Source organism: Eucalyptus grandis, chromosome 3, assembly GCF_016545825.1.
Source record: "Eucalyptus grandis isolate ANBG69807.140 chromosome 3, ASM1654582v1, whole genome shotgun sequence".
NCBI lineage: Eukaryota > Viridiplantae > Streptophyta > Magnoliopsida > Myrtales > Myrtaceae > Eucalyptus > Eucalyptus grandis.
This window is the reverse complement of record NC_052614.1, coordinates 47,020,727-47,036,259: the sequence shown is the minus strand read 5'-3', so window position 1 is coordinate 47,036,259 and position 15,533 is coordinate 47,020,727. Positions and strand designations below refer to the sequence as shown.

The 15,533-nt window shown below is 41.8% G+C and overlaps 3 protein-coding genes across 4 annotated transcripts in view; all 3 read left to right on the top strand.

Moving 5' to 3' along the window:
• Positions 1-15,533, top strand: part of LOC104437580 (disease resistance protein RPV1) — an 89,816-nt gene that overhangs the window by 61,088 nt on the left and 13,195 nt on the right. The gene's annotated exons all lie outside the window — the stretch shown is intronic.
• On the top strand, positions 450-6,312 carry LOC120291431 (disease resistance protein RUN1-like). 2 transcript variants are annotated; one of them, XM_039308778.1, is made up of 7 exons: positions 450-573; positions 1,106-3,225; positions 3,478-3,828; positions 3,919-5,450; positions 5,554-5,637; positions 5,740-5,903; positions 5,986-6,312. In XM_039308778.1, exons 2-4 carry the CDS (start codon positions 2,089-2,091, stop codon positions 4,915-4,917), a joined length of 2,487 nt encoding a protein of 828 aa, XP_039164712.1. In that variant the 5' UTR covers positions 450-573; positions 1,106-2,088; the 3' UTR covers positions 4,918-5,450; positions 5,554-5,637; positions 5,740-5,903; positions 5,986-6,312. The 2 variants fall into 2 exon arrangements, with proteins under 2 accessions (XP_039164712.1, XP_039164711.1); XM_039308777.1 differs by having other exon boundaries at positions 5,740-6,312.
• The window catches only part of LOC104439801 (disease resistance protein RUN1-like), a 98,888-nt gene continuing 98,523 nt past the window's right edge, over positions 15,169-15,533 (top strand). The window contains exon 1 of the mRNA XM_039308773.1: positions 15,169-15,236. The gene's annotated coding sequence lies outside the window, so the exon portion shown is untranslated. The remainder of the gene's footprint in view (positions 15,237-15,533) is intronic.

The following is a 15,533-nucleotide window of genomic DNA, read 5'->3' as shown; positions in this document are numbered from 1 at the left end:
GACAAGTTGTTTGCAATGTTAGATATTGAGTTGAAAGTAGGCGATTATATTCTTTAAATGAGATATTAAAAGTTTGTCTTCCTTATAATTAAATAGAGATGTGAAACTTATTTGTAATAGACTTACTTTATTTTGTCTCAAATAAAATTCAAGCTAAATTTGAGATAATACCTAAAATTCTCTTTTTGAGACAAAATAAAATTTGGGCTAGATTTGAGATGATACCTAAAGTTTATGCTTTTTTTTTTTATGGAATTGGCCATGTCTTCTTATATGTTAAGTCACGTGGGACCGGGACAACACGACAGTTTTCCCTCACGTTGCCCAAGCGCGTGGCGCGTGCCCACGAGTCAACGGCCCTTGTCATGTGCAAAATGTAATAAATATTGTTGTCTGGTGTCTATACAACTCCCCTTCCCTGTGCAAGAGAACGCGCGAGAGAGGAGAGAGGAGAGAAGAAAGAGAGAGAGAGAGCGAGCGAGCGAGCGAGCGAAGTGGTCTCCGGCGTTTCTAATCTTTGTCGCAGTTATGGCTTATGAAGTTGTGGCTGCTGGAATGAAGAGAAAAAGAGAGGTTTGTTTCCTCTGCAGTCTGCATCTTCGGAATTTGTATTATCATTTCGACATGAATATGGTGGAATCGATCCTCTGCTTGTAGTTCAACCCCCCAAATTGCTAAACATACATCGTCAATGTCTTTTGACGTGGACGATTGAACCTATGTATGTTCAAAATCACGAGATCCTGTCAAAATTCCAAGCACTATTGATGTTGTAAGCTGGGTCTGTGAAGTACTGTTTTGCTTTCCCCTAAAATTTGAAATATCATTTAAATTTCGGAAAATCATGAAAAGATTACGTGTGAGTTCACTAATCAGCGTTGGGGCATTACGAAAGTTTTGAAAATTTTGGATCTAAAAACAGTCAAAACGCATGAGTTGCTAGATTCAGATTATGGGGCAAGCTTTGCTGCGTTCGGCTCCGTCGGCACCATAAAACTTTGCTGTTCTTTTTTCTCTTTTTCATTTTTTTGTTCGTTCGTTTGGCCGGAAAGCATAAGACTTGATCTGAAACACTATGTTTACTTCTGTTTCCTTGATTTGGCAGGAATCGTCTTCAACCACACGGTCGTCGTCTGTAGACAATTATCAAGTATTCTTGAATTTTAGAGGTACAGACACTCGCAAAGGATTCGTGGGTCACCTATATGACAAACTGAAAAATGCAGGGATCGAGGTCTTTAAAGATGATGAAAAGCTCCGAGGTGGGGAAGAGATCAGTCAGGCTCTAAAAAATGCGATTAAGCGGTCGAGGATCTCGATAGCCATCTTCTCCAATGATTATGCTTCTGCTAAATATTGCCTCATGGAGCTGGAACAAATGTGGGGGTGCAGACGATCAGATGAACATACTCTTATCCCTATTTTCTATGATGTTAGTCCTGACACTGTGAAACACCAGACTGAAAATTTCGAAACGTCCTTCGAGAAATATAAGGGCAAAGTCGACGCAAAGACCATCCAAAATTGGAGGGATGTCCTTAAACAGGTCGGGATTAGTCGGATTTGTGCGAGCGGACAGCAATGTGGGGTAATTCTTTTGCTGCGGGTTTCTTCTTTCTTTTCTAGAAAAATGAAAAAAAAAAAATGTTTAGGACGATGTCAATATGAATCCGAACCTTTTTCTAAAAAAAGTCCTATATAATCATATCTGTGATGGTGCATGCCAGAGAGATCTTCAAGGGTATTCCTATGGAATAAATTGATAATTTTACAGGTTGAAGCTATCGAGTAATTGGTAAGGGCCAGTTGACAATTAACTCGACTTATGACGTAACTGCGAGTTAGACCAGCCAACCGGGTCCACCACGCTCTGTCCTTTCCCCCTTGGCTAGATCTTTTGTTACGCAGATAGCGTGAAATCAATATCCAAACTGCTATGTGCATTAAAACTTGCTCCATTTTAACTGAAGATTCCCCCGGCCCCCCTCTTGCTTGCTTTATAATTTCATCGGTTCACTCCCCACTTGATTTTTGTCTGCTTTTTAATATATTAGATAAGTCTGTTGTCATCCTTGTGCTTCATCACTCATGTTTTTTCGCAGGGATGAGGCCACCGTCCTAAAAAAAGTGCTTAAACGCGTCAAGGAGGTGTTGGATGAGGATGACCAATATGTAACCGAGAAACTAGTTGGAATCGGTCTTCGTGTTCAAGAGATGATGACAAAGCTTGGTGTTGTCTACAGCCATGGAGAAGTGAAGACATTATGTGGAGAAGATGTACGTGTTGTCGGAATATGCGGTATACCAGGTGTAGGAAAGACTACACTTGCAAAGGTTGTCTTTAACAAGATTCGCAAGTCGTTTAATAGGCTTAGCTTCCTTGAAGATATAAATTTGAAAGGAGTCAAGGTTTATCCTGATCTGTTGATTGCTGAACTTCAAAAAGAAAAACATGATCCACGGAGGCCTTTTGGTATAGGTAGTAAAAAAATGAAAAGTGTCTTTACTAACACCAAGGTTCTCATTGTGCTTGATGATGTGCATAAGGATGAACAAATTGAAGCATTAGCCAAGGACCTTTCTTGGTTGGGTCAAGGAAGTAGAATCATTGTGACCACAGATAACAGAAAAGTTTTAAATGTTTTCCACAATGTGACAGTTGAAGAATGCGAGGTTAAACCAATGGGAAATTACCATGCTCATCAACTCTTTTGGAAGCATGTTTTACAAGGTAATGCTTCCCCAGATGTCCTCGAGTACGATTCCTTGTCCAGAGACATCGTCGAAGCTCTTGGAGGGCTTCCTATGGCTATTGTGCCTTGGGCAAATTCTTTAAAGAAAGAGAAGAATATAGAGATGTGGAAATGTACCCGGGAATTCTTAAGAGAACATCCACATGAGGGAAAGGTAGAAGATGCCTTGAACGCCAGTTTTGTTTCTTTAAATAATTGTACAAAGTTGGTATTCCTCGACATAGCGTGCTTTTTTAGTAGAAAGGATGAGAAGATTCCCTCTTACATGTGGGAGGCTTGTCGTTGCTTTCCTCCTAAAGCAATAAAAGAACTTCGCAACATGCATTTCTTGGAAGATGGAGAAAATAATGAATTGAGAATGCACAGACTGGTAAGAGACTTCGGCAGGAAGCATGTCGAGAGGAACAGTCTTCGAGAGCGCTGCAGGATTTGGAATTTCAGTGATGCACGTGTCATTTTAGAGGACGGTCTGGTAAGTTTTCAGAAGCCTCTAAAAATTTCTTTCAGAGGGTCACGAAAATATTTAGATAAACCATCCGTAGATAACATAAACTATTCAATCTTTGGAGGAAAAAGAAAGAGATACGTTTTTAAACACGATTTGAAACGCTGAATGGATACCCTCTTGATTTTTGTAAATTGAATTTGTCTCATTTCATTAAAAGGAGTAAGAAATTAAAGTTTTGAACTTACTCATACGTTTTCCCCCGTTGACGCTTGACAGCCTAATGCACACGTCGAAGGCATTAGTCTCCCAGTTGGAGAGGCTGGTACCGTTCGTTTTACATGTGAAGCACTTGGCAAAAAATCGAAGTTGAGGTACCTCAGACTGGATGGGGCTAACATTGAGGGAACAGCTGAGAATCTTCTTGTAAATTTGAGGCACCTCAGACTGGATGGGGCTAACATTGAGGGAAACTCTGAGAATCTTCTTCCAAATTTGAGGTGGCTTGATTGGCAAGAGTGCCGTTCCATTCATGAGCTACGTAATATGGATATGAAGAAGTTGGTCATTCTCGATCTGGCTAGAAGTCCAGTCACCACATATCCAGGAGTCTGGAGGCAAATTATGGAGGTATGGCCGATATTTGCTTTTTAAATCTGGCGTTAAGATTTTAGGTGTGAGTGAGTAAAGTCTGGTATCTTCTTTTGCCATGCATTGCAGAAGGTGAAGGAATTGAAAGTCTTGAACCTACAAGGATGTAATCTGTTAAGGGCATCGTGGGAGTCTTCAGCTTCAACTGATTTGGAGATGTTGATAATGGAAGATTGTACTCGGTCACGTGCACTTGGTGCGTTCATCAGTCAGCTGAAGCTCTTGAAATCCTTGAATTTGAGAAACTGCAAGGGAGTCCAGCAGTTGGTCCAACAACTGCACGGCAAGGAATTTTTGACGGAACTTCTGATTGACGGAACTGACATCAAAGAAATTCATATTGAGAATGATTCTTTGAAGAACCTTGAAGTACTTAGTGCTCGTGACTGTATACAGTTGATGGACATATTCCCAATTGGCCACCTGACGAAACTCAGAAGACTTGCTCTGGATGGTGCTAACATTGATTGGGTTCCAGAAACTTTCGATTTTCCTCCGAATCTTGAAAGACTTTCTCTAAGAAAGTGTGAGAAGTTGTGTGAACTTCCACCTTCCATCGGGAAGCTAAAGCAGCTGGAGGAAATGGACCTTTCAGACACTAGAATCACGCAACTACCAAAGTCAGTCAAGGATTTGAGTAATTTGAAGATGCTAAAGATGGAACGCACCCCCCTACAAAAATTTCCTAAAGATATTGTGAAGTTAGAGAAACTGGAAGAGATAGATTTCTCTGGCTGCACAAATTTGGAGGCCCAAGAGAGTTGTGATATTTCAGGACTATCCTCCTTGAGAATTTTGAGATTATCGTCATCCATTGTGGCTGGGCTACCTCAGGGCATTTGCGGTCTCCCTCTTCTCCGAACCCTTGACGTACATAAATGTGAACGACTTCAAGCACTACCGGAGTTGCCCTCCAGTTTGGTCACTCTCTGCTGGGGATCCAAAATTATGGCAGACCCCAGATTGACAAATCTGACGAATCTAAAAGAGCTATGCTTGAATGTTGATGAGCAGATACAAGCGGGGTCATCGAATCAGACCCCAAACATGTGGTGGATCATGGATTGACAAGGCTAGAGACCTTGGAATTGTCCTTCAAATGTCACCAATCTCCCTGGGATTTTCGTGGCCTTACCAAGCTCCGGAACTCACTTTATCCTACATGAAAGAGCTAGACCTCACACAACTTCCCTCCTCAAACTTATGGATTCTGCGTCTCAAACACTGCAAAATTCCAGAGCTAAAATTTTCTAGTCTGAAACATCTGTCAGAACTAGAACTAGAGGACTGCGATTTAGCACAGATTGATGGTCTCGAAGATTTAAAGCTTTTGGAACTCCTGAAAGTTTTTCATTGCAACCGAATAATAAACCTTAATGGGCTCAAAGATTTACGACGTCTCAGGAAGGTGCAAGTATTCCCTTTTGATGCTGACAGATTTTCAGAATTACGCGAATGTGGATGTGAAGTGGACACTTGTATCCCGCCTTCTTCTCGGTCTGTGGCTGGATAGTCTCTGTCCTGTACGAACTACCGTTGAACTTGTGATTCTTCGACATGACATCTCTTAGTCTGAGAAACCGGGTGGCCACCTCTCTAAGGTACTCGCTCCATTTCTGTTTACAATTCATTTTAACCGAAACAAAGTTGGATTTTATCAGTTCCGTTAACTCCTTATGCGTATATTGCATTGGATCTGTGCAGGGCCACAAAATACCCCAGGCAAATTCTTCTCATCAGGCGATTGTCAGTGGCATCAAGAATCTTGCATCGAAGCCATTGCCGAAGGTAACGCCTCCACTCAAATTTCTGCATATTTCGTTGGTGTTCTATTTGTACTGTTTATATGAAGGTGTGATTCACCAAAACACCATTTACTGTTATTTGTAGCCTTAGGATGCATCATCCAAAGGCCATCCGCTGCCTCTCAGCTCTTCAATCACGAAGAAAGAGAAGACGAAGAAGAAAAAACAAGATGTAGCATCCGTGTGCAACGTTGCGAGGACTTCACGGACGTGAACCATCACGGGCCTTCACTATTTTCAGCTCTGCTAGTGAGATTCGTCCTCAACACCGCCTTCAAGTTTTGCTTTTATTCGTTTCAGTTGATCAAGTCATCGGGTTCCGAATCTCCAGGAGTTCATTATAGGATGGCGAAGCGAAAATGATTTGATGGAGATCTAATTAGAAGGAACTACAAGAGAGTGTGCTCGTGATCGTGAAATTGAGTAGGATGATTGCGATGTTGAAAGAGAAAGAGGGAGATGGGTCTTTGAATTGATCTGCTGCATGGAAAGGATACTTTTCATCCATCGTTCTCTTCTCCTCTTCTTATTCCATTTTCTTCCCTCTCGCACCTCTGAATAGAATCCGAGTTCATGGTGATGGGAAGCATGCTCTGTATTCATCTATACATCTATAAATAATAACAAAGCATGGAGAACAGAGCTTTTTGTCGAGCCACACCTTATTTTTTCTTCTACTTCTCCTCTTCACATTACTAAAAAATACATATTGATTGAAAAAAGCAAAAGTATTGTTTTAAGTAAAAAAAAAGGTTCCTACTTTTTTTGGTCATTGATTCATTAATGCTGATTTTGTTTAAGAATCGATAGAATCTGTAATTGGCGATTTGTTGCAATTAATGTTCTTTTTTTGGGTCAAATAATTAATGTTGTCGATTCGCATGTATAAATTGCTATACACATTACCGTCAATTTCGAGATCTATTATATTGAAAAATAAAACTAATGCAATACATTTCGCTTGAATAAATGTATTCTAATCCACCTACATTCTCTTCTGTCGCTATTTTTGCAACAATCCATATTCCTTTCTGATGATTTAGATGATTTTCTGGCATCTAATAATTTCTATGTATAAACCAGTAAGTATTATTCAGTTGGCGTCTCTGCCCAGTCCCCACCGGTTCAACAGTCCTTTACCACAGAATTAGCATTTAATTGATAATTACTTTCATTTGTCATCTTTTATGTAGTGCTTTTGTGCGATAATTGAGGTGGGATTGTCATTTGAGGAGCCAATTCGAATAACATGGTGGTTGGGAGAAGATAAAATGGCTCTTGAACTGCGATTTCTATTATTTTTCTTTTCCACTCTGACATTCAAAAATAACATATTGGGTGCAGCTGGAGTAGCCACATCAGCAATGCACTAGTCCATTTAATTTTGTCAAACAATTAATGTTGTTGATTAGCATGTGTAACTTGCTATACACATTACGGTCAATTTCGACTTCTATTATATTGAAAAATAAAACTAATGCAATACATTTTGCTTGATTTTTGTAAATCTAATTTGTCTCGTTTCATTAAAAGGAGTAAGAAATTAGGTTTTCAACTTACTCGTACTAGAGTAGGACTGAACAAAAAAAAAAAAAAAAAAAAAAAAACTTACTCGTACGTTTTCCCCTGTCGACACTTGATAGCCTAATGCATGTGTCAAAGGCATTAGTCTCCTAGTTGGAGAGGCGGGCACCGTCCGTTTTACATTTGAAGCGCTTGGCAAAAAATCGAATTTTGAGGTACCTAACTGGATGGGGCTGAGATTTAGGGAAACTCTGAGAACTTCTTCCAGATTTGAGGTGTCTTGATTGGCGAGAGTGTCATTTCATTCCTGAGCTATGTAATATGGATATGAAGAAGTTACTCATTCTTGATCTGTCTTGGAGTCCGGCCACCAAATATTCACAAGTCTGGAGGCAAATCATGGAGGTATAGCCGATATTTGCTTTTTAAATCTCGCGTTAAGATTTTAGGCACAAGTGAGTAAAGTTTGATATCTTCTTTTGCACATACATTGCAGAAGGTCAAGGAATTGAAAGTCTTGAACATGTGATAAGTTACATGCATTGTTGAACTTTCAAGCTCCAATCAATTTGGAGATTTTGATACTAGAAGATTGTACTCAGCTATCGTAAATTGGGACATTTATTCGTGGACTGGAGAACTTGAGTTCCTTCAATTTGAGAAACTGCAGGCAAGTCAAGAAGTTGCCCGCAGAACTGGCCTAGATGAAATCTTTGAAGGAACTTCTGATTGATGGAACTGGCATTGAAATAATTCATATCCAAAAGATTCTTTGCAGAAACTCGAAAAACTTAGCGCTTGTGGCTGTGAAAAGTTGAAAGAAATATCCCCAATTGGCCACCTAACGAAATTTAAAAGTCTTGCTCTGGATGGTGCTATTAATTGGCATCCGAAACTTTTGAGTTTTCTCAGAATCTTCGGAGACTTTCTCTAAGGAAGTGTGAGAGGTTGTTCGAACTTCCACCTTCCATGGAGAACCTGAGGCTGCTGGAGGTGATGGACCTTTCATACGCTAGAATCACAGGACTACCAGAGTCAGTCATGGATTTTAGATATCTGAAGACGTTGAAGATGGAACACACTCACCTACAAGAATTTCCTGAAGATATTGTTAAGTTAGAGAAACTGGAAGAGATAGATTTCTCTGGCTGCAGAAATTTGGGGGGCTAAGTTTCTTGCGATATTTCAGGCTTATCCTCTTTGAGAATTTTGAGATTGTCGTCATGTCATCCAATGTGACTTCGCTGCCTCAGGGCATTTGCAGTCACTTTCGCCTCAAATTCCTTGACATCCTTCAGTGCAACCGACTTCAAGCACTACCAGAGTTGCCCTCCAGTTTACTCAGTCTCCGCTGGGGATCCAGAAACATGGCAGTCCCTGACTTGTCATGTCTGACAAATCTGAAAGAGCTATGCTTGAATGATGATGAGCAGCCAGAAGCGGGGTCATCGAGTCAGACCCCAAATGTTGAGTGGATCACGAGATTAACAAGTGTAGAAACCTTGCAACTGTCCGTTGTGAAGGTCACCAATCTCCCTGGGAATTTTAGTGCCCTTACTCAGTTCCGGGAACTCTCTTTATCCTACGTGAAGGAGCTAGACCTCGCACAACTTCCCTCCTCAAACTTATTGACTCTGCGGCTCAAAGACTGCAAGATTCCGGAGCCAACATTTTCTAGTCTGCAACGTCATCTGTCAGAACTAGGACTAAAATACTGCGAATTAGTAGAGATTGATGGTCTTGAAGATTTAAATCGTCTGGTAGTCCTGATAATTTTATATTGCAAAGGTGTGACAAACCTTAAGGGGCTCAAAGATTTACCACGTCTCAGGAAGGTGAAAGGTATCTTTGAAGATCGACCCAGTCTGCCAAAATTATCCAAACGTGTTAAACAAGACATACCCAGCGGCTTAATAGTCTCTGTCCTGTACGAACTACTGTTGTACTCTCGCCTTCAACAGGACATCTCCTTTTAGTCTAAGGGCCTGTTTGGTAACCATCTTAACAGTGTTAGATTCTGATTTTTTGTTCTCAGAATCAATTTGGGATGAGAATCGTGTTTGGTAAAATTTTGTTCCCAGAATCGGTTTGGGACGAGAATAAAAAAGAAGAAGTTGATTCTTGTTCCAGGAACAAAATTGAGAATCAAAATTCTTATTTTCTCTTTTCTTCTTCTTCATCGATCGCCATCTTGCAACCGCCGCCCGCCGCCGCCGTCGCCACCGCCGGTTGTCGCCGCCCGCCGCCAGCTTGCCGCCGCCCGCCGCCCGGTTGCCGCCGCCGTCTCCGCCGTCTGACGTCGCTGGTCACCGGCAACCGGTCCAACGAGCTCGCCGGAGGCTCACCGGGCTAGGGCGAGGTTCGGCGAGCTCGCTGGAGGCAAGCCTAGCCATCGGCGAGGCTCGCCCAACCCCGTTGGTGGCCGAGGTGGGACTCGCCCGTTGCCGGTGAGGCCGAGCCGATGAGGGCCGGCTCGCCGAGGCCGGCAACCAGCCAAAAGAAGAATTAGAATAGGAGAAAAAAGAAAAAAAGAAAAATTATAAAAATTATTTAAAATTAAAATAAATTGATTTGGAACATAATCAATAAACACGGTACCAAATACAATTATATTCCACAATAAAAAAATTTGTACAGTTACCAAATACGTTCTTTTACTCAGAATAAGTTTCCGAAAACAGAATAAAAAATAATTATTTATAATCAGAATTTGTTCCCATAAATAAAATCGTTACCAAATGCGCCTAAGAAACTGGAGAGCAACCTAAGGTACATGCTCCAATTCTGTTTACAATTCTTTTTATCCGAAACAAAGTTGGATTTTATCGGTTCCATGAATTCCTTTTGTGCATATTGCACTGGATCTGTGCAGGGCCACAAAATACCCCAGACAAATTCTTGGCATCCAGCGATTGGTAGCGGCATCAACAGTCCCCGCATCAAAACCATTGCTGAAGGTAACCCTACACTTGAATTGCTGCATAAATTGTCAGTGTTCTATTTGTACTGCTTTTATAAAGGTGCGATTCACCAAAACACCGTTCACTGTTATTTGTAGCCTGTAGGATGCATCCTCCAAGAGCCATCTGCTGCCGCTCAGCTCTTTGACCGAGATGAGAAAGAGAAAACGAAGAAGTTGAATAAGATCCAGCATACATGGGCGACATTGCCAGGACTCTCTAATCGGGAGCCATCACGGGCCTGTGCTTTCGTCAGCTCTGCTGGTGAAATTCATCCTGAACACCGCCTTAAGTGTTGCCATTCTTCATTCGAGTTAATCAAGTCGTCGGGTTCCCGAATCTTCCGGAGTTGATTATGGGATGGAGATGACGAAACCTTCACCAAGACGGAGGTTTTTGTTTTCTTTTCTCAAATTATTGCACATTAATTTTTAAGTTCTGTAATAGACATAATGTTCGATCTAACAAGCTACAAGACGTCCAGCCTGTTCCTTAATTCATTCTCTGCGTTTGCTATCAAAGCCTCTCCTTCTCAAGGATGAAAAAAAAATTGGAAATGTCACAAGAATAAATGAGGCCTTTCTTTGAGGTAATTTTAGAATCAACCGACCAAACATTTAACCAAAACTTGAATGCGAGCAAAGATTATGATTTCTCAGTTTGTGAAAATTTGGACTTTACTAATGTTGAAACAACATTATTAGAAAGACAAGTGCATTCATAGCGTAAAATTATTTAGGAAGAAATTTTGAAAATTACTGAATTACACAAACGCCGGTGGTTAGGCATTATCGCCCATCGCGTGTCTTTGTTATGCTCCTTTAGCTGTACATAAAGCTCCCTTGCAGTAATAATTAGCCTTGCAGCGAAAATTGTTGCCTGGCTAATGGATGGCATAGTGAAGTGAGCAATATGATGGCATCAAAATGAGTCAAGAAGTGGAAGAAAGAAATGAATTTGGTATTTAGACATGCTCTCTCCCAAGACATTATTGAAGCGTTGTAAAAAGCTTGTAGCACACTCGTAAATTAACTCACTCGAGAAATTGTCTATGTTTGATCGATCCCACATTGAGCACAATTGATTTTGTGCTTTGGTATACATGTAGACACTTCGTCAAGAGGTCGCCTAAGCTTCATCTAATTTAGACATAAATTGAAATTCCAATGCTAAACGTTACTACCATGTTAGTCTCTTGTGAGTTGATTTCAATGATCAGGAAATGCTCCCCTCTTGTTTTGTGTGCAATTTGATCTGTCACGTTCCCTTCACCATCTTTAAAATTCACTAGCAGTGACACCTTATTCAAATCTTATTGTCCCACTCTCATTGACCAAGTCGTCGCAACATGCAAATATAAGGATTAAGATCCTATAAAATTATAACTGAAGCTCATTTGGTCCCTTTCATTCACATTGTTCTCACCTAGAAAGAATTAAAATCCACTGAGGAAAGGAAAAAAAAAAAACAAAGGATGGCCGAGATGAATGATTTGAGATTCTGGATATGATATACTTCGGGGAGAAGAACCAAGATGGTTCCTACGCGTACTTGAGAAACCCTTTGAAAAAAGGCCATATAAAGAAATATAGCAAATTAATTCACAAAAGAAGGCAATATAACATATTGATAGCATTTTGGGAAGAAAGATGGTAAGAGATGCACTCCTGTTGATGAATTATAAGGTCATTAATATCAATCCCTACAAAACTCTGTGTATTTCAACGCTTGGTTATTTTTTATACAAAAAAGTAATAAAATTTCATGTATTTAAGGTATTTTTGACTTACTGATAATATTAACTCGTGAATAATGAATATTTTATTTTAAATAAATTTCAAAGTGCATAGTAAACTTTTGGGTTAATACCCTAAAAAACCCCAAACCCGATACACATGTGACAAATTTACCCCAAACTATTTTTTTTTGACCATGAAAAACCCCAAATTGATACACATGTGACAAATTTACCCCGATCGACCATAAAAAACTCTAAACTGGTACATTTATGACAAATTTACCCTAAATTAATTTATTTGACCGCAAAAAATCCCAGACTGGTAAATTTGTAACAAATATACTCCCCGCTAAATTGGATTAATACCACAAAAAAATCACAAAAATTGTAAACTGTGACAAACGATACGTAAAATCCTAAATCGGTATACCGGTCAACCATCACGTGTTATTTAACTTAATAATTTGACAGTAAAATTTAACGAAAATTAATAGAGGGTAAATTTGTTACAAGTGTATCAGTTTAAGGTAAATTTGTCAAAGGTATACCAGTTTGGGGTTTTTGGTGGTCAAAAAAATAGTTTGGGGTAAATTTGTCACACGTGTATCAATTTGGGGTTTTTCAGGTATTAATCCAAAACTTTTTATAGAGAAAAAATTTAGAAAAATTCGAATAATAACTTGTCATATATTTTTATGAACTTTAAAAAGTTATTATCATCAGATTTCATGGAGTTTTCGATCAAAAAAAAAATATGATGGAGCCCACCATTTATAATGATCCTCATTCAATTTATCTTATGATTATTTTGTGTACACGTATTAAAAAGCCCGTATTTATGGGAAATTATTGACTTGTAAAGTATGCAAGTTGCTTTTTAATTCTCAAAATCCATTTGGCTTCCTATCATTTTCCCCCCACTCTTTGAGAAATATTTACCTGGATTAGGATATAACGTACCAAATGAATCACGGCTCTTAATCTCCACCTGTGGACCAAGCGGGCCCCACCTGCCAGCCCACAAGATCAGCGGCCGATATTCAATTGGTCCAAGAACCAAATTCCCTCGACCCGCCCTTCCTTCGTGCTGGACAAATTGCTTTGGGGGTGTTTGGTTGGGCATAAAGCCCCTTAGGGGAAAATTTTAGTGTTTGGCAAATTTTTTGGAAGCTCCTTTGCCCAAGTATGAGCATTCATAATGTTCAATGCCCAATGCTGGGAAGGGGCAGCATTGGGCATTCGGCATTTGGGAAATGCCACGCCTACCGTTCATCATTTTTCTTTCCCCGTCGTCTTCTTCGTCTTCTTCTTCTTCTTTCCGGCCACCAAGCTTCTCCGGCAACCGCCGCCGCTGCTACCTGAGGGTCATGCGTCGCCGGTGACCACCGTCTAGGGGTGCCGTGACGTGCGACCCAGGCGGCGCGGACCTCGGCGGCGTCAAGCCGGTTCCGAGAACCGGCGACGCCGCTCGAGGTCCGCGTCGCCGAGGTCGCGGGGACCTCAGCGGCGTCGCCTGGTTCGGCGCGACCTTAGGCCGCTAGATTTGGCGGTCCGGAGGCCAGATATGGCCTCTACAACCTCGGCGCCGAGGTCGCGCCGCATGTCGCTTGGGTCCGCGCGACCTCAGGCCGCCGGATCTGGCAATCTAGCCTCTACGCCTCCAGGTGCCTAAGGTCGCGGCCGGCCGTTTAGTATCGCCGGCTGTCGGATTTGATTTTCAGATTTTTTAAAAAAGAAAATTAAAAGCAAAAGCCCATTTGGAATAAATTTTGCCAAACGGTATTTTCGCACAAGCAACTTTTCAATGCGTAATTTGTCAAACGGCCGAGCATTCCCGAAAACCCTTTATCCTAAAGATATTTGCATTTGGCCAAAGACATTCCCCAAAAGCCGAACCAAACGGGGTGTTAAATGGGTTGTGCAACCCATTTATGGTTAAATGAGTCATTAATGGGTCAAGCTTTATTTCATAAAGCACCCATAATGGATTTTAATGGGTCGAGACTAAGATATATGGGTGTTAAATAGGTTAGCTCTCTGACCCATTTATGACCCATTTATCAATCCATTAAACATGAACCCATTTATTTTCACTCAAAACCTCACTATTTCTCTCTCTTCTCTTTAACTTTACAATTTTTTTTTATTATAAAAACCGAAATTATAATTATTTTTTCTTTCTTTTTCCTTTGGTTGCCAGCACGGCAACTAGCCAAGCGAGCCTCGAGCTCGCCGGCGTTAGGCAAGCTCGAGCTCGCCCGAATCTAGCAAGGCGGAGGTCTCGGCGACGCCCGGCGAGGCTCGAGCCTCGCCGATTTGGCAAGACTCAAATTCACCGGCATCGAGCGAGGGGGCGAGCTCGAGCGAGCCGGATCTAGCAAGGCGGAGAGGCCTCGCCGACGCCCGGCGAGACTCGAGCCTCGCCAATCTAGCGAGACGTAAACTCATTGGCGTCGGGCGAGGCTCTAGCCTCGCTAAATTTGGCGAGGGGCGAGCTCGAGCTCACCCGACGCCGCGAGCCCCAAGCTCGAGCTCGCCCGATGCTGGCGAGCCTTGAGCTTGCCAAATTTGGCGAGGCGGAGACCTCGCCGACGTCCGCCGAGGCCCGAGCCTCGCGGCGTCCTAGCCTCACCAGATCCGGCAAGGGGCAAGCTCGAGCTTGTCGACGTCGACGAGCGGGCGAGCTAGCTCGCCCGTGGCTGGTCGCTAGCCTTCGTCGTGGCCGGCGGCCGGCCAAAGAAGAGGAAGAAGAAAAAAGGAAAAGAAAAAGAAAAAGAAAATTAAAAAGAAAAAAATTAATTAAAAAATAATTTTAAAAAAATTAAAAATTAAAAATTATCCATTAAATTTATTTTAAAATTATAAAAATTATCCATTAAATTTGTATTATATAAAATCATGTTATCAATACCATTTTAAAATATGTATAAGTTTTTTTAGGTTTCGTTAAATAGGTTGGATTTGGGTTGGGTATGGGTCAAAAAATTTGTATTACAATAAATAGGTCATAAATGGGTTAAATTGGTCGATTTGGGTAAGATCATTTATCACCCGACCCACCCGTTTAACGGGTCTAGTCCCGAAGCACATCGACAGTCCCAAAGTCAACTCTTTGACCAGACCGAACGCCAAGATTACTGCACCACTCTCTTTGGACGATCGTCTTCTACATCCCATCCGAAGCGAAGACTGAACTGTCCCGTGATCGCGATGGGGTTCAAGTTCATCCTGCACGCGCTGTCATTCTCCGGCGACGGCTCTTCCTTCGCGTGGTGCTCGTCCTGCCAGCTGCCGCCGCTCGGTTACCACCGCGCCTCGCGGCGTGTCCGCCATGTTCGCCGCCATGATGCTCGGCGGACTGTAAGCCGCTCTCTTACTCTTCCTTTTTTCTCTTCCGCCTCAAAGCTCACCACCCCAAAAGATGGAAATGAAAAAACCAGTCTCCAAACTTCGTTGCATGTTTGTCAGGGCCTTGGGACTTCTCGCTCCGACCGTGCTCGCGTTCATCAAATCGAAAGCGTCCAAAATCTTCCGCAAACCCGCCTCGACGGTCAAGAGAGAGGAGACGAACAACCCGGGAGCCGCGGCAAGCGGCGGCGACGCGCCTGTGCCGGCCGGTGAGGAGTACGAGGTGTTCCTGAGCTTCAGGGGGCCTTA